At 53.2% G+C, this 18349-nt stretch overlaps 1 protein-coding gene across 7 annotated transcripts in view; it reads left to right on the forward strand.

Annotated features, from left to right (window-relative positions):
• Positions 1-18349, forward strand: part of GTF2IRD1 (GTF2I repeat domain containing 1) — a 56872-nt gene extending 38523 nt beyond the window's left edge. For 2 of the 7 annotated variants that reach the window (XM_068655799.1, XM_068655798.1), the window contains exons 14-28: positions 801-932; positions 1251-1313; positions 1793-1858; positions 2921-3104; positions 4015-4073; positions 4273-4338; positions 5188-5271; positions 6035-6218; positions 6846-6874; positions 11293-11340; positions 14411-14488; positions 15767-15959; positions 16319-16356; positions 17301-17437; positions 18093-18349. In XM_068655799.1, the coding sequence (XP_068511900.1) occupies positions 801-932; positions 1251-1313; positions 1793-1858; positions 2921-3104; positions 4015-4073; positions 4273-4338; positions 5188-5271; positions 6035-6218; positions 6846-6874; positions 11293-11340; positions 14411-14488; positions 15767-15959; positions 16319-16356; positions 17301-17437; positions 18093-18167 (1436 nt within the window). In that variant the 3' untranslated portion in view covers positions 18168-18349. The remainder of the gene's footprint in view (positions 1-800; positions 933-1250; positions 1314-1792; positions 1859-2920; positions 3105-4014; positions 4074-4272; positions 4339-5187; positions 5272-6034; positions 6219-6845; positions 6875-11292; positions 11341-14410; positions 14489-15766; positions 15960-16318; positions 16357-17300; positions 17438-18092) is intronic. The other 5 variants (XM_068655794.1, XM_068655795.1, XM_068655796.1 and 2 more) reach the window with 5 other exon arrangements.

Genomic DNA, 18349 nt, shown 5'->3' on the forward strand with positions numbered 1-18349 from the left:
AACGTTTTCATTTTCAACTTGGCAGCTCGTGGAAGAGAAGAAAGTTAAATGCGTGGTGAGCTGGCAGTGCGGGGGAGGAGGAGGTGTTATCACTTCTTCAGAGCCAGGTAGATCACACTTGAAGTCTGGAGTCCACTTTTTATTGCCTTATTTGAAGGTACAGTTCAATCAGAGGGAGTACAGCTTAGGGCAATGGAGATGATTAATAGAAAAGAGGTGCTCATGTACAAGGAGAAATTGATGAAATTTGGATTATTTATCCTGTGAGGAGCAGATTAAGAAGTGACCTGATTGAAGTATTTAAACTAGCTAAAGGTTTATTTAAAGCTAAATTTGGATAGCTCTTTGAGGGCATCGGAGAGTCCGGCATTAGGGGATACAGGTTTAAATTAAGAGGGCGTACACATACACGTGTAAGGGAGACTTCAGGAGGTGTCATTTCAGGGAGGAAGGCAGCTGTAGTGGAATGGTCTTCCCAAGGTGGAGTTGTTCCAAGCAGCATTAACTTTTTAAGCTAGAACTGAGTGTCCGGATGGAGTTAAGCCAATTAAATCATTCTGAACCCATTTTGCTCTTCACCTTCTGCAAAAGTTACGAAGAAACTTTTGCTCTTTCCCCTTGGTCTGAGAGGTTGGGTGCATTTTGGGGATGCTGCAGGCCACAGCGCATGGGGATCCCACCTAGACCGGGGGTGCCCTTAGCGCAGCCCCTGCTGATGGGCCAACCCCCTCTGAAACGTCTTTTTGCGGTTGGTGCCCCTCTCCTTGAAACAAAAGCTGCCCGTGGTGTGTTGTCCACAGACCGATCACCCACTTTGGATGAGATGCACGACCCGGTGACCACGCACATGGCCTCGGAGGAGTCGAGCTACGTCCTAGACGCAGCTGCAGGTGATGGAAATGTCGCGGCCGGGAGCCTGCATGTCCCATCCAGCGCATGGCAATTCATGCATGTATCAGAAATGAATAAATACAAGCCAAGGTGATGGGGTCAGGACCCTCTTCCAGAGTCATGGTCTCAGTTAGGCTGGCTGGGAGCTCTGGTAGACAGGGGGGGTGTTGGGTGCTGCCATGGCACGAGCCAGGGTTCCAGGGGACACTGTGACACTGCCAGCCCGAGCCTGTGCTTGGGCAGGGGCTCAGCGAGAGATGTGGGGGTCATTGGGTGATGGTGGGGGACCTGGAAGGCTCCTGCTCATACCTGGTCTGGCTTTGTTGGTGCTGGCCACTGCTCACCCTCCTCTTCCTCAGCAGGGACCGAGAAGGGGCCCGGTGAGGAGTCACGACACGAGGAGAAGCAGATGGAGGGATCAGGTGAGGTTCTGATGAACATCTCCAATAATTGCAAGGTTTGGGAGGTTTTGCCAGACACAGATGTATTTTGCTGGGCTGCCTACAGCATCTGCAAAGCATCCAGCCCCCAGAAAGCTCCATGCAGAGGGCACCCCTGTATTTTGGGGTGAAATGCTCAGACAATGTGTGCTGGTGGCTGGAGCAGATCTCACCAGCACCACCTCCACGCATGAGCAGGAGGTCTCTGTCCTCCCTCTCACATTGGTAGCATATTTTGCCCAGACTCACATTTTCCCTATCTTTTCCTCCTTGCTGCTGTGCAGCGGGGAGTTTGGTGCTGCATCCCTGCCCTTCCTCACTCAGGAGGTTCAGAGGCAGCTGCCACAGGACCAGCTCTGACTTTGGGGGCAGGACGAGCTCATGAGGGCTGCTCGCCTTTGCTGCATGTTGCTTGCACTGGAGGCAGCAGATTTCTCAGAGCATCTCTTTTTTTTTTGCAGATGGTATAGGGGACGTTTTAAGTCATTTGAGGAAACAAGTGGAAATTTTGTTCAACACGAGATACGGTGAGCCGGTCATCGACACGTGTGTGTAATGCCAAGTGCTGCCTGCGGCCGCGGGGAGCTCCTAATTGCTAAGAAATGTCACCTACCATTTCCAAACCGGTTGCTGAGGAAAGGTGCAATCTAATTTGTTCATTTGCTGTCTGCCGGGCTTATGAACGCATCTGAAGTCTCCCTGGGCCTCGTTATTGCAGCTCTTCCCCTTGGCTTCCTCGATGCCTTTTTGCTGGCTGCAGCCCAGGAGTTGTGGCGGTGACCTTCAGCCTTCCTCCTGCAGAGGCGGGGGGCTGGCAGGGCTGCCCAGCACTCGTGTGAAATATCCGAGAGGGTTTTCCATCCTTCTGGGCCGTGTCGTGGCCAGGAGGGCTGGCTGGGTGCAGGGGCTGCCACTTGGCATGCCCTGCCCTGGGGGCACGCACCAAGCATCCCATGCTCCCTCCTCCTCGCAAGGAAAGGCAAAGAGGTCTGCTGGGGAAGCACGCTGTAAAAATAACAAAAAGCAGGTTACTGCCTGCTTTCGGTGCCAAAGGATGCGTCTCCTAACTTAATTAAGTTCATCAGGGCATTCGGGGTGGCAGACAAAATATGTACTTTACCTCCCACTACTTTTTCTAAAGGTTACGTAGCTCAGGAAAAATGCACAAGCTCACGTGCGCTCTGCGAGCTGGCAGAAAGGTTTCTGTGCTGCTGGGGACAGGAGGTGCAGCTCTGCCCGTGTGGCCCACCAAATGCCAGAGGCAGAGCTGTGAGAGCAGATAACCCCCCTCCTTGTGGGGCTGAGGGATGGCCGGGAGGTCTGGGCGTGGGGTCCCCGCTGCAAACACTTGCAGCTGCTTCAGGATGCGTTACCGAGCTGGTCACATAAAAGCAGCAAATGCAAGCAGAAATCCTGGGGGCTGCCTGGCTTCACGCCTTGACTCCCACCCACCTGCATCAGGCGGACAGGACGGCCCTACCAGCATAACCAGAAACGGCCCCAAAACCTCTCCAACCCCCCAGTGATGTATCGTGTCTCTGCTGCACTGACCCGACGGGGCAAACTAACGAGACGTGGTCCTCCCGCAGCGAAAGCCATAGGAATATCGGAGCCAGTCAAGGTCCCCTACTCCAAGTTCCTGATGTACCCCGAGGACCTGTTTGTCGTAGGCTTGCCGGAGGGCATCCTGCTGCGGCGCCCCAACTGCTTCGGGATTGCAAAGCTGAAGAAGATCCTGCAAGCGAGCAACAACATCCAGTTTGTCATTAAAAGGTGAGGCGAGCGGAGTGCCTGTCCCGCGGGGAGGGTGCTGCAGCTCCGAGCTCTTGCTCCTGGGGAGCACACACACACGTGCAGTGTCCTGGAGAGCACCCATCACTTGGTCACCTGCAGTGAATTTGTTTGATTAGGAGCCATCAAATGATGTGGCCTTGGTGGAGCAGTCCCCAGGGTGTCAACGGTGTTGCTGTTGGTCTCTTCCTCTTCATCTTTTATTTTAAAATTCATCTTTGCAAGGGTTTGGCCTTAGGAGCAGGGGTGCTAGGTGTGGGGAAAGGAGGGGCTGGGCACCCCAGAGGGTTTTCCTGCATGCAGTGGCTCCAGCCAAGGTCCAGCTGTGCACATCTGCATCCCAGAGGGGTGTTGGATGCTACAGGCATCAGGCAGATGCTGTCCTTGCACTGAGGGGGTGTCACAGAAGCTGGGGGGAGCTGTAAGAAGCCACTGGCAACACGCAGCAACGGCACCGGGAAAGAATCCCGCAGAGATGGATTTTTAAATGTCTTTAGGTATCTTTGAGGGTTTCTCACCCAAACAATGACAATTTTGTGTGCCAGTTGTACACTGCAAGCAGTTAGGCAGGCTTTTCCCGTCCCCGAGACGCACGCAGGACCACATCTCATAAAAGTTTGTAGGCACTGATTTAAGCTGCTCAGCCAGCGCGGGCTTAATCTTATCCCGCGGAGTGTTACACGGGCTCGCTAAAGAGGCTGTCAGCATGAAAATTATTTCCAAAGTTCCCCTGCTGTACTGCAGGAGCTTTAAAATTGCATTAGCCAGATATGTTTAGTGGGTTTGCGGCTGGAGGAGCGTTATCCTCGGTGATGGATGGAGCAGTAAAACGCTGATGGCTTTGCTGGCTGGGGGCTCGCTCACGCTGCGCCTGCTTCTTGCTCTTTTCCAGGCCAGAGCTGCTGGCAGAGGGCGTTAAGGAGATGGCGTCGGACAGCCCAGGAGCCAAAGGTAGGCTTCAAAGCACCGTTAAGGGCAGGGTACCAGAGGAACGGGGGCATTTCCCTGCTGCACATCCCGTGCCGTCCCTCTCCACCTTGTTTTTGGGCTGTGCAAAGGCAGCTGTGGTGTTCGGCGCTGCGGAGCCCAGCCCTTGTGCATCCCCTCGGCGGTACCGCGGGTCCTAACGCCTCTGTGTCCCCTGCCACAGCTGCCGCCGAGAGGGACTGCAGTGACACGCTGCTGGATGACGCTGTGAAGAGGCAGGGCTTCCAAGGTGAGCCCCAAGAGCCCTTCGGGACGGGCCTGCACATACCGGGGGGCTTGGGGGAACGTCCCCTGGCCACCACAGAGCCCTTGTGGGGGCTGCATGGAGGCAACAGAGGTGGAAAAGGAGCCGCCGTGAGATTGTAGGGATTGAGGGGTCGGTAGAATCAAGGATGGGAGGGAGGAAAGGAAAGGAGATGGGGTGAGAGGCAGCAGGCAAGCTGGAGGAAGGATGCGCAGCCAGGGGCAGGACCCACAGGTCCACAGGAGAGCCTTGAAGTGCCCTGGGTGGTGCCCTAATTAAACAGCTTTGCTTATCTCGCCATCTGACCTTGCGAGACACATAATTAAGCCTTGTAAGATTTGGGGTTTGCCTTTTTTTGTGGCTTATTCCACCCGGGTGATATTTGTGCAAACACCGCTCCCACCACAGCACATCTCCAGCACGGGGCGCGTCTTTTTGGGATGGCTCAAAAAATCGGGGGAAGGAGCAGCCACAGAGAGCCCCTGGCTTGTTATGGGCGAGCGCTGCCCCACTCGAGCAGTCCACAAAGAGGGATGGAGGCCTTTAAAGGGCTTCAGCTTTTCAGGCAGGGTTTTGAGTGCGCTTTATTTTAACGCCGCTAATTATCACAACTGAATCTTCGATTTCATGCAGCTTTTATTCTTAGCAAACAGGCAGGGGAAAAAAACATATTTCTGTTTAGATTATTTTTAAGGACTTTGAATGGCCTACTCCAGAGATTAGCTAATTGCGAGATAAGGACTTTCCTATAATTAGAAAATCGTATTACTTAAAAGTCACAGAGTGCCTTTTAATTTAACAGCAGAAGTCCATAATTGTTTCTTTATTTTACAGAAAATTATGATGCCAGGCTTTCCAGAATAGACATCGCTAACACACTGCGGGAACAAGTCCAGGACCTGTTCAATAAGAAATATGGTGAGGAATCGGGGTGGGAGTTGTTCTTGTTCCCCTTTCCCCTCCCTGATTTTTTGCCCCCATCCCTCCCTCTCTCCCCCCACTCCTTGCTGGGTGCTTCCTTTTGTCTCCCCCTTCCCCTGCGGAGCAGCGGGCGTTTTGCTGGGTGCCCAAGGACCCGTTTCTGTTTCCTGGGGAGGGGAAGAGGTGCTCTCTGCCGCAGTTGCTGGCTGTGTGGGTGGCTCCCACGCGGCACCCTTCATGCCATCCCTGGATGGGCTGTTCCATATTTTATCCCCCCTCCATGCAGAACAGCGCTGGAGATTTCATGAGTGGAGCTGGAGAGATTTGTCGGAGTGCCTAGGGATGGGGGTGGAAGAAAATAAGGGGAAGGGGGGCATATAGCAAGTGCTTGGATGTGCAGGTACTGCTCTTCTCATCTTTTAGGGTCTTTCAGGGACACCTTCTTGGGCTCTGCAGGGTATCCCCATGCCCTGCCCACCCAGCACCTGCCTTTATCCCATTTTCTAGATGGGATGAGCCTCGCCCAGGTCCCCCAGGATCTGCTCTCCATCAGCCAGAAATCCAGTGTGATTATTGCCAGGCAGCCCGTGGGCTCAGCCCTACAGCCAGATGTCAGAGAGGGGACGTGGATGTGAAGTTATCCCCAAATAACGTCCCCAAGCAAACACCGGGGTTTGGGGGGGACTGGGGATGGAGCCAGAGCCACGGTCAAGGTCACATCCCTGCCATCCTGCACGCTTACCTCTTGCTTCTCTTCCAGGTGAAGCCTTGGGGATCAAATACCCCGTACAAGTGCCATACAAGCGGATCAAAAGCAATCCGGGGTCAGTGATCATCGAGGGGCTGCCCCCTGGCATCCCCTTCCGCAAGCCCTGCACCTTTGGCTCCCAGAACCTGGAGCGGATATTGGCCGTGGCCGACAAAATCAAGTTCACAGTGACCAGGTACGGCCCCCAGAGCTGCCTGCACCCCGCGGGCAGGGGGAAAGCAGAGGGAGCAGCCACGGGGCTGCTGTGCCTCATCCTAAATGCACTGCAGGCTCCGCCAGCCCTTGTAAATGCAGCACAAACCTCCAGCCCCAAGACAGCAATTGGGCTGGCACTTAAGGCTTTGGAGTGGGTCCTAAAATGGAGCCTCCTCCTGCTCCTTCCTCCTGCCTGCTGCCCGGGGAGGAGGTGGGAAGGGGCTGAGAGCGGCGCCGGCAGGGCTGCAGCCCCCAAAACGGCTCTGGGAGATCGCAGGGCACTGGGTGCGTGGGCAGGGAAATCCCAAACAGCTTTCCTAGGACTTGAGGTGGGAGAAAAGTGTTAGTGCTGGAGTGAGGGCAGCGAGATGGGCTCCTGCAGCAGGGGGATGGCTCCATGGGCAGGTTCTGCAGCCAAACTGGGGGGACACCAGTAGGGAAGAGGAAGGCACTGGTGCAAACGGGTGGGGAAACAGGTTCATGTGAATCCATCGCTCTTGTTGGGCCCCGCTGCGTGTCTTCATACCCACAAAGAGCTTGCTGCCCAGAGCCAGGAGCGTGAAATCTTTTGAAATCATTTATAATCTTTTTTCCTTCTTTTTCACAGGCCTTTCCAAGGACTCATCCCCAAACCCGGTAAGAGATGATGCCTTTTTGCCTAAGCAACGCGTTGGCTCGGTGTTTATTGTTGGGCAGGGAGCTGCGTGGTGTGAATGGTGCACTAATTTTATCGGCTGGGAGAAGGTTGTCGCCGACCTTGCTTTCCTGCATTTCCCATTTCTTTATTTTTTGCTGTTATTTGCTGCATCTGATGATGTTCCCCTGACCGAGGCAGCTGGCCTCAGCTTCATGCAGTTGTACTGGCGCTGTTTCCTTGAAATGACAGCGTTTTTAAAGAGCTCATCTAGGGCAGGAGTCCAGGTTCTGCATTTCAGAAAGCACACGCTCCGAAAAGTAAACACCTTGCAATTAGCCGGGGGTTCACCAGCGAGGTGCTGGGGAGGGGGGAGTGCTGCGGGACCCCCATCGGTCTGCACCGGTCTGCAGCTCCGTCTCTCCCTCCTGGGCTCCCTGGAAAAGAGCTGCTGCTAGAAATGCAGTTAAAAACCTGTCTTTGTTTTAAATGTCTGTAATTACAGCCAGTGGAAGAGCACAGATGGGTGCAAAAACCGTTGTCGTCTTTATTGATGGCTTTCCATTTCCTTGGCCAGCCTCCACGGAGATGGCACAATTTAGGGAAGAAAAATATGACAGAGAGGAAAACATTTGTATGGCCTCATTGGGAGCTGCAGAGAGGTGGGAGACTCCAGAGACGGCTCCGACACGAGGAGGTCTGTCTGCAAAACTGGGAGCAGGGGCTGCGCGGCACCGCTCCCTGCCCGGCCACGTCCACAGAGAAATCCCCTGAGACCTCCGCAGGCTTTGGGGCAGCCTCCTTATCTCCTTAGCAGCCTCCTTATCAGCCTCCTTATCTCGTGTCGGCCGGATCTTTGGCCGAGCCCTGGGCGAATGCCAGTTCAGCAGAACGTGGCTTTTCCGTGGGGTCGCAGGGACGTGGCACTGGGGCGAGCCGAGGGCGCAGCCGCTGCTCCTGCCCTTCCCATCCCCTGCCGAGAGCTGCGGAGCTGCGTTAGGAGACACCGACCTGACACTAATCGCACCGTTAACGAAGGAGCGCATCAGAAGGCAAATATTTCAGCCTGCCAGCTGGCTTGGAAATGCAGCGTGATAAATAGAGATGTAGGAGAATTTGATTTTATTTTCCATGCACATTTTTTTTCCCTCCTTCTCCAGCTGAACGTGCGCACCACGGGTTTGCCCACGCCAGCACAAAATCAAAGACGTTTTATGCTGTGTATTGTCTTACCTAGAGGGCTCCGGAGGAGGTCACGGCATCCCTGCCCCCCCAAAAAAATCCCCACTGACAGCAATTAACCTCTCTCCTGCTTTTCCATCGTCTCACACCTCGGTGGATGGTGGCCACGCAGTGGCACATCCCTCGCGTTTGCTTCGATCGCTTTTTATCTGCCTTAACAAAATTAATGATTTCCAAATAGCCATAGATCATAAAAAATTCAGATTTAAGAGAGGTTGTCATGTTCTTTTTGCCTCAATCTTCTGTAGTGAAGTCCTGCCACATGAAATTAAGACCAACAGAAGTGCATGCTTGGCATTAGAACAAAATCAATGAACATCTCCTTTATTTCGTGGAGGAGTGTTAAAATAAAAGCAAGGGCTACTCCCAAACGGGAGGGCACTGCAAAGGCACCTGAAGGTCGGAAAGCCCAGGAGATGACTTCATAGATAGAAGGGAGGTTACATTTTCATGGCGCATCTTGGCCAGAAATGATGTGAAAAATATGCATTTTAAGGGAGGAAGGAAATTGAACATGAACTTTTTTTCTTTTTATAAAAAATCGCTGTGGTGTGATTTTAGGTGCTTTTAAGGTGAATTAACAGCATTTCCTTTGCTTTAAGGAGGTTGGGCACCCTCTGCATGGCAAATAACTGCCCAAATAACCGCAGGGCTGCAGGGGGGCGGGTTCTCTATTGCTCTCCTGATTTTAGGAGAACCCATTTTTTGAGTGCAACAGAACCAGATAAATGGGTTTAAATACAAAGCGGATGCCCGGCGCTCTTTGTCTCCAAATTCTCTGTCATTTCTCTGCCCCGGTGCTCTCTCCCTTACGGCTGTGGGGATGGGATCGGCTGATGCCTGCGTGCACAGAGGTGCCCAGCGGTGCTTTCTGAGAACGGGGCCGGTTTTAGGAAAAAGCAAACCCCGAGGGGATGGGGAGCCGTGGGTGCTCCCCGGTGTCCACAGCAGGCCAGTATCTGTGGCGTAGCCGTTCAGCACAGGTTTCCAGCTGCCTGCCAAGGCTCAGCAGTGCTCCTGGTGCTGCTGCCAGCACCTCACCCACGTGCTGCTCCCTGCAGTCAGCATCCCTGTCCCCAGGATGGTTTGAACCCCTCTGCACCCCAAACCAGGCACAGCACAGCCAGGGGGGCAGGGGTCCCACGGGGCTTTGTCCCCCCCGGCCTCCAGAGGCTGGCATTTTGTCTTCCAGTTCCTTTTCTTCCCGCTGCTGGTGTCTGCTCGGGGCAGAAGACCTTCGCAGCCCCTTTTTGACAGCATTCAAACAGGAGTGGGGGAGCAGGGGTGAAGCTCCAGTGCTACAAACACAGCACTTAGCCTTTCTTTTCCTCTTTCCTGAGGCACAGAGATACAAAACAGGCTTAATTTGAGCCTTTGAAAAAAAAAAAAAATCAGGCATAAGTAATCTTGCAAAAAAAAAAATATCTTTCTGTATGTTAATTTTTATGTGCTTTGATTGAAAATGTACACCAGCTCCATCTGTCCTATTCCCCAAACTCCCCACCACCCTGATAGATTATTTCCCATACTCCAATTAATAAAGTAGGGCAGGCAGTGTTCTTTAATTAAAAAAAACACACATCCAGGCATCCTTTTTTTTTTTTTTTTTCTAATCACAAGAGCACAATCCTCCGCAAGACTTTGATGAGATGTGCCTCACGTTGGAAACTCCGAACCACAAAAAAAAATGAGAGAAAAGCTCTTGGATTCAGCAGGAACCAGGGCGAAACGTGGCTCACTCCATCCCCAGAGCTCCCGGGCATCCCCACGTCCCTCAGCCCCATTTTTAAGCCCCATGAGAGCCGCCAGGTTGTTTTCTGTCCTGCTCTGCCTGCCTTTATCCAGGATGAATTATTTCTTGCTTTACCATTAAGCTGGTCAGCATTGTTAGTCTGGAGGTGGAACATGGAGCAGATGATGGTGTAAATGGCTTTGTGGCTTCCAGGCCTGCTTTAAGCACCTCTGTGGTTGGGATCCCAGATCTTTGCGTTTCTGTTGTTTTTTTTTGCCTCCTTTTCCCTTCCACGTGGTGCACTCAGCATCCTTGCATGGAAGGCAGTGCCATCGCCCAGCCGATCCCAGCCTTGCAGTTGCTTTGCTCCCACTCCCCACAGCCTCATGTCCTGCTGTGGTCTTCAGAGACCCCAAAAAAACTTTTTTTTTTGCATTTTTCAGGGCGCCAGGCACTGCCGTGTCCTGGCGGTGCCGCGGCGCACGCGCGCTCCGCACACGAGAGCAGCGGCCGTGACCCTGGTGGGTGGCTGAGCACACCTGGGTTACCAGGGCAAGAAATTCAATTATCTTCCTTAATCAGCCTGATTTAATAACAGCACCTTGACATCTTCACCTGAGGATGAAAACGTTTGGCTTTGTTTTATTTATTTCCAAAGAAATAACAATTAAAATATATTTCAATAGCTCTCAGACCTGCCTTCACCCCCTGCCCGTGCTCCAGCACCCCGACCCTGCTCCCCAGCGGGTTTCCCTTGCCCGTGCAGGCGTTCCCCAGCTGCATTTCTTCCTCTTTGTTCTACTCATTCACCAAAATACTTTGTGCAGGGACCGCTTCCCCAGACCTGCTGGAACTCTTTGCTTTCTGCCCCTCCTGGGAGGCGTGCTGCTGCTCCTCTCCGCTCAGCAAATTCGGCAGCGCCCCACTGCTCGCTCACCCCTTCCCCTGAGGTTCCTGCTTGCCGCCCCCCATGGGATTTGTGGCCCTGGCCCCTCGCCAGGGCTTTTCCCCAGCAGATTTGTTTCTTTTTGGTGCTGTTTCTATGAGCCAGAGGCGAGGCCAGCCTCCCCGCAGGGAGCCCTTTGCTCCGTTTCCCCCCATAGCTGCAGAACTAACCCAACTCCCCTCCGCTTTCCGTCTGCTCCAACCTCAAATTTTCCCTCCAGTGACATTTGCCCACCCTCCCAAGTGTCCCCCAGACTCTTTAGGGGCACAGCATAACCCCGTGGGATGCTCGGGGCCTTAGGCAGTTCCCAAAATCAGCCCCTGGGCAGGTCAGCCACCGCCAGCTCTGTGCCACGAGGACCAGGGACCAGAGCACCCTTAGTCGGGACAGCACCGCCCTGGGTTTTGCTTTTGTTTGTGAACACAGAACCAAGCTGTAGCACTCATTGCTCTCTTTTTCTTTCTCTCTTTTTTTTTTTCTTCTTTTAACTTGCGCTGTAGCCCCTAGACGGATAACATCATTGGAAAAAGCGTACGCTGCCTTGAATGGTACGTAGCTCAGTTGGTGCATCGTAGATGGTAGCAGACAAGAAATGCACTTGCCTATTAATGTGGGAATGAAAATGCGTTCCAACCCCAAATTGCAGGTATTTTTTCCTCTCTGCTGTGTTTCCCTGTGACGCCCAGCCCAGCTGTGTGTGCCAGCCCCGTGTTGTGCTGCTGATGCTCTCTCCTCCGCGGGGCTGTGGCCATCGGGGCCAGCTCGGCTCGAGGGGCGCCGACCTAACGAGTCCCACTTAGCTCCTCCACATGGCCCAGCAATTACGGTGTTAAAAGGTCCCCTGCCATTTGCAATGAGCACTTGCACAGATTGGGGGCTGTTTTCGGGGGAGGGTTGGTTTGTTTTATGTTTTTCTTTGCTTTAATACGCTGGGTGCTGGTGTGCAGTTGTGCAGACTCCGAGGATTTAACGTCTCCGCTAACATAGGAGTAGAGGAGCCTGCCTGGTGCAGGGCCCGGTGTTTCTTTGGCAGGATTGGGTTTATTCCCATCATCTGGGGTTCTGGCCGTGTCTGGATGCTCACCGTGTGCTCCCACACGTTTCTAGTTGTGCTCTGAGAACACGCAGAGCTGGAGCTGCCCCTGTCTGCCTTAACCCCGGGTCACTGCGGAGCAGCCGCAGCGATGTTAGCGGGTCTGTGCTGGATTTGCACTGGTGTCACTGAACTGCACCCTGAGAAAAGCTGGAAGTGAAGGGGAGGTGTGTGGGGGTCCTCTGGAGGCTCAGGGCCAGATCCTGACAGCGGTCAGCACGCTGATCCCAAGCCCGGTGGTGTGCTCCATTGAAATCAGTGGGATTGCCCCAAGGAGGGACCAATCCCCTTGTGAGGGCAGCGGTACCAGGCTGTGGGGACGTAATATGGGCAGTGGTCACCTGCTGGAGCACCCAGGTGTTCAGATAACAGCGGGGTTCATTCATCACCCAGGTTCGGGGTGTGGACACCCACAGTGCCCCATCAGCATCCCCAGCTCGTGCCTGGGCTCGGTGCAGGCGTAAGGGTGCCCCTGCTGAGTTAATTGCTAGAGGCAGGGAGTCCCGATCCGGTGATAAAACAGCAATAAGCACATTACAGATTTTTTTGGCGAAAAAAAATAGTCAACTGGCTACTCATTTAATTCAAAAAATAATAAATTGAATCGATAGCACAGACTTGAACCCAGCAGCATGCATAAACCTGCTTTTTGTTCAGGACTTAGCACATCCTTGGTGGCTTTTGTCCCAAACCAAATGTCTAATGTAAAGGTGGATCGAGATCTCTCTTGCCCAGGGGCGGTGGGGGCACAGAGGATGCAGGGGCAGGTCCCCGGGACGGAGCCTCCTCTCTGGCTTCTCTGTTACGCATGCTCAGTTCCAGTTCGTGGCATTGGCTTGTGTCCCCGGCTGGGAATTCGGGAGCGCTGCCCGTTGCACAAGGCAGAAAAAAAAAAAAACCTTGGGATTGTGTTTCTGCCAGTTGGGTCTCCCGGGGCATTAGCGGAAAGGAAAGAGCTTCTGCGTTTTTCAGTCTCAGAGGAAAATGAACCAAGTGAGAACAACGTCATTCTGCTGTTTCTTTGTCTGCTACCATCTATACCCATGCGGGTGTGTGCGAACATCCCAGCAACTGAGCAGAAATGACAGGGAAGTCACAGAGGGAGCCCGCAGGGTTTGCCCCCGCCAGCCCCCCTGCAGCAGTGCCACGGCCTCAGGAGTGGCACGGCAAGCAGACGGCTTGGTTCTTGAAACCAGAGGGCCTTGGAGATGTTGGTGTTATTTTCTTCCATTTTACCTGTTTTTTGCTCCATCCCTTTCGAGCTCCTTTTGTTGCCGTTTCTGGATCTGAAGCACAACTTGGCCCAAAGGCTCCTTTGCAGAAACTTCTCCCCTTTGCTCCCGGTTCTGTCTGGGCATACAAAACCCCCTTTTTCAGGCTCAGCAGCTCGAGAAGAGGCTTTGCTGGGGCCGTGCCCTGGGGCAGCAGGGCACCGAGATGTAAGGGTGGCAGCGCGTGGCTCCTGCTGCGAGTGGCAGTGCTGAGTGCCAGCCTCCAAATCCCCTCTCAGGGAGGCAGGGACCCACGTGAGGTTTTCCATATGTACATAAAACAAAATTTCAAGCCACGTGATTGCTCAAAATCAAATTAAATAGTCCCGGACCGCAGGCAGAGGATGCTCGGGTCCTTTACAGCTGTGCCAAGGCTTGCAGCGTTCACCTTGGTATTTCAAATAACTGCCCCTGGGCAAAATACCTGCCTTCAGCATGGCAAGCTTGGTTCGTGGAGGTGATGTCTCTGGGACTCCTGTATTTAAGGAGCTGAATTAAATTCCTGTGTAATGGTGCCCGTGCACATCCCAGCTCACTGCCGTCTGCTTTAGAGCAGCGGGGACCAGCTCAGTTTGGCTGGGAAGGCAGCGCCCACCCCTGCTCTGCCCAACTTGGGTGCTGTGGTCCTGCCTCGTGTCCCAGGGCTGGGGGGGTGAGGCACACAGAGAGGTGGAAAAGCTTCGTTTGGGCTGTCCTTTATGTCTGGGGGGTGGGAAAGCATCGCAAGGAACAGGTACCGCAGATGGTCACTTTATCCTGGAGCCCCCCGAGGATGCTGAATAGCTGGGGAGAAGTGTCCTGGCACGGGCACCTCATTTAAAAGGAGAGAGCGGAGAAGAAACTGGTTGGCGTGATGAGGATAATTAAAAAAGCTAGTAAAGCCAAGCTGATTATATGGCGTATTATAAAACAATACTGTACTTAGGAGCCCGGCTATAAAAGCGCTATCTCATTCCTTGATATCACTTGTGGGAGCATTTGTGGCGCTCAGGGCCTGAGTCTCCATCGCTTTGCATATTTTGCAGTCATTTCCAGCACCGCAAAGTGGATGTAAAATGCTCTCAGCCATGGCAGCGCGTGGCAAATGCAGATTTGGCAGCATTTTATAGCTCCTGCACGCTGCTCTGAAAGGTGGCAGAAGGTGCAAGCGAGGAACGGCCGCGTCTGAGCTGTCCCCGCGTGGTGGTGGGGTGGGCTTTCCAGGGGTCAGGAAGAAACGGGAGGTTTTATTCCCTGCCCTTTTTTGCTTTGCAGATGAGGACGACGCCAACAGGCTTGGAGAGAAGGTGATTCTCCGAGAGCAAGTGAAAGAGCTTTTCAATGAAAAATACGGTGAGTCTCCCATCTGCACACAGAGCAAGGCGAGTTTGTTTTTGCTGACAGCAGCCGTAGTTAAAATTAATTAGGCTGAAGGGCTCTATTTATAGGCCGAGCACACGGCAGCCTGCTGCAGCACAGGTTTCCTCCCGCTGCTCCGCGTTGCAGCCCGTCCCCGGGGACGCTCCCGCGCCTCGCTCCTGCAGGTGGGACCGTGACCTTCTTGGTGACAGCTCATCCTTGGAGCGGGGAGGGAGGAGGGCGAAACGCAGCCCGGGAGCTGGATTTGTTCAGGCTGCCATCAGCCTTTGATGCGTTTTTGATGCGTCCTGAGCTAGCGTGAGCCGTGGTGCGTGCCCGCCCTGCGCCAGCCTGCTGGAGCTGCGGCAGAAAAGCAGGTCAGGAGGTGGAGGGAGATTTGCAAATGCCCTTTGCGGATTCCTTGTGCTGCCTGGAGAGCCCACCCATCCCCGCTGGTCGTTGGGAAAAGGCATCACAGGAAAATCAACTGGAAGTGGGGAGAAATAGGAGCCAGGGGGAGGATGTAAATAATTGGTTGAAAAAGTAGGGAAACAGCCAAGTGATGGCAAAGAGGTGGGGAGAGAGGCTTGTAAAACCATGACAAGCACAGAAGGGAGGGATGCGTGCTGTTCCCCAAAGGGCAGGAACTAAAGGGGGACCCAGAGAAATGGGCAGTGAGCTTAAACCACGCAGAAGGAAGTACTTCTAATGCAGCACATCATTAAATCGTCATATTTTGCTGCCATGGGGTGTTGTGGAAGCCAAAGGGCTGAAGGAATTCAAAAAGTGGGCAACAGCAATTCTTGGGGCTCCTGGGGGCTGCGGAATGCAGCGTGCTGGATGTGATCTCCACACCCCAGTGACCCCAAAACTACCTATAGCTGGAGCCAAGGAGAGATGGACAAATCCCCCTCATTTGCCCTGCTTCCTAAACATCCTCCACGGGCAGGGTGCTGGGCTCGCTGGGTGCATGGTGCAGCAGGGCAGTGGGTGCGCTCTGCACTGAGCAGAGGTGCTGGGACCGTGAACCAGCCTCCGTATGAGGCTCCTAGAGACCAGCGGAGACCAACAATTTAGAGGCAGGAAATAAATAGGACAGGCAGATGTGAAACAGCTCAGTAGGATGTGGCAATGCAGCCCCATGGCAGGTCTGTGGTCATTGCAGCATCTGTGGGTTCCCCAGCTCCCCCCAGGGCTCCCGATCCTTCTGTTGGCGTGGTCCCGAGCCCTGTGGGTAAAGCCGGTGCGGTGTCCTCTGCTCTGCCCTTACAGGAGAGGCTCTGGGCTTGAACCGGCCCGTCATGGTGCCCTATAAACTCATCAGGGACAGCCCCGACGCGGTGGAGGTCACCGGCCTGCCGGACGATATCCCTTTCAGAAACCCCAATACCTACGACATCCACCGGCTGGAGAAGATCCTGAAGGCACGAGAGAGCATCCGGATGGTGATTATAAACCAACTCCAGTAAGTTCCCCCAGCTCTGTGGCATGGAGAGGTTGTAGTTGGTTAAGCATTGTCCCAGCCACGAGTCGGGTAAGGCCCCATGGGGCTGCCTGCATGGGACCACGTACCCACAGAGGACCTGCCCCATCCCCACCACCCACAGTCCTGCACCACGGGAGGTGCCCAGCCATTTTTCCCCTTTTTCTTGCACAGTTTGAGGTGTTGGTGTTGGGAAGGGGCATGGCACAGGGGCCAGGGGCCACCATGGGGCGGATAAGGGGCTGGCCCAGAGACCCAGCTGAGTTTCTTAGGGTTGCTTCCCTCCAGAGAGTGGGGGGAAAGTGTCCACGTGCTCTGACCCCGTGTTGTCTCTTACACAGGCCTTTTTCTGAAATCTGCACTGAGGCCAAACAAACAGGTAAGGGCTGGGACATATCCATGGCTTTCCCTGCAGCGTGGCAGAGAATATATGGGCAAAATGGATGGGGGGCTGTGGGGAGGCATTTGTCCCTCCCGCATCCTACTGGAAACAGAAAAGTCAGGCTCAGCGTTGGCTCAGGAGCAAGCTGTCATCTTAGATGATTGTATTTCTGTGAGCTGGCGAGAGACCTGTGCCATTAGACTCAAATTTTCATCGTCTTCTGGAGGATTTGATTGTCCCTTTCCCATGAGCAATTTATTCACTGTGAGCAATTTATTCGCTGGTTAAAGCCCTTAATTTCATCCATCGTTTATCAGTCGAGCTTCTAAGGAAACAAGGTTTCTGTGATCCCTCCGAATGTATTTCTCTCTCTGTCCCATCCTCCCCAATAAATTTCATTTAATCAAATGTGTCAGAATTAGCAACCCAGAGATAATTAGGATCCTGTTATTTTTTTTGAAAATAGGTGGCTAGGTAGAGGAGAGAGATCTGGCAAGCCTGCAATCTGTGAGCTGATGGAAAATGAGACAAGGAGAAATTTTATAGGCACGTATATAAGTGAGAGTATATCACACCTATATGGGTGTATCATATATGGGTGTATCATATATATATATATAGGGGCGTATTGGTGTCAGAGCTGGCAACCTCACAGCCCTGAAGCGTTCAGCACAGGCACCATCTGCAGGCTATCAGGCTCTGCAAGGACTGGACTTTGGGATTTATCCATTTTGGGGGTGCCTGAGCACTGTTGGCAGCTCGGTGCCAGGTGGCAGAGGTGAAGCCCATGTCCCCAGCCGCAGCATGGTGGTGGCTGCGGGGACGCTCAGCGGGAGGAGAGGTGGCAGCTGCAGGAGGCGTCCCCATGCCCGAGGGGCTGCACACCCCTCGGCCACGCTCATGGGGCACAGACACCTCATTTCTCCCCTCTCTCCCCGCAGAAAAAGACAGCAGTGTTCCCAAGAGGAAGCGGAAGAGGATCTCCGAAGGGAACTCGGTATCTTCCTCTTCCTCATCTTCCTCCTCCTCCTCTTCCAATATGGAGTCCACGTCATCAACAAATCAGATCTCTCTTGTGGTAAAGCCTTCCAAATATTAAGTGGGTTACTGCCTACCTATCTTTCTGCTTCAGGATGCTGCTCTCTGCTCTCCTCGAACCATCACCACTTCCCTCCACCCGACAAACCCTTAAAGTGTGACGTTAAGTGGCACGACCAGGTTTGGCGAAGGAGCTGGCGCAGCTTTGGGGCTGCGTTTTCCTGCCGGGCTTGTTGGGGGTGTCAGTGGAGCAATGCTCCCGGGGGCTCCCCCGGGCCCCAAACGCAGGCAGCGGGGGCACCTTGGCCCCATAGCGCCTCTCAGCAGGACCCGGCATCCCCCCTCCAGTCCCCTTTCTGGGCGCGATGCTGAGCTCTGGCATGCATCAAAACTGCAAAAAAAAAATAGGAAATGAGATCAGTGGAGATTCATTCAACCTGTTCTCCCTCAGGGCTTGGCTTCGGTTGTGGATGATACCAAACACTTCTTTAAAAAAAAAAATACACAAGAGAAATATAAGCTTAGAAGGTTTTTGTCAGGTTTGCTGGTGGTGTTTTGTTTTTGGGTTGGTTCTTTTATTTGGAAAGTGGGAGCAACTGCCTGTGTCTGAACATGTCAGAGATTTGATGTATGCATGTTTTTGTGTTGTGTCCTAACAGAGACTTTTGCCTTCTTTTTCTCTCCCTCTCTTTCAGCAATGGCCCATGAACATGTACATGTTAGACTATGGTGGTCTAAACGTCCAGATCCCAGGACCTATTAACTATTAGACCTCAATACCGAATAAGAACCTCAAATGAAAGAATAAATAAATAAATGTAATTTATGTAAAAAGTGTATATTCCAATATGTATCAATGCCTTTTAGTTTTTCCAATGATTTTTACACTATATTCCTGCCATCAAGGCCTTTTTAAATAAAAATAAAAAGTGTTGCCTTGCTCTTAAAAGTA

Source organism: Anas acuta, chromosome 19 (assembly GCF_963932015.1).
Source record: "Anas acuta chromosome 19, bAnaAcu1.1, whole genome shotgun sequence".
In the NCBI taxonomy this organism is placed as follows: domain Eukaryota; kingdom Metazoa; phylum Chordata; class Aves; order Anseriformes; family Anatidae; genus Anas; species Anas acuta.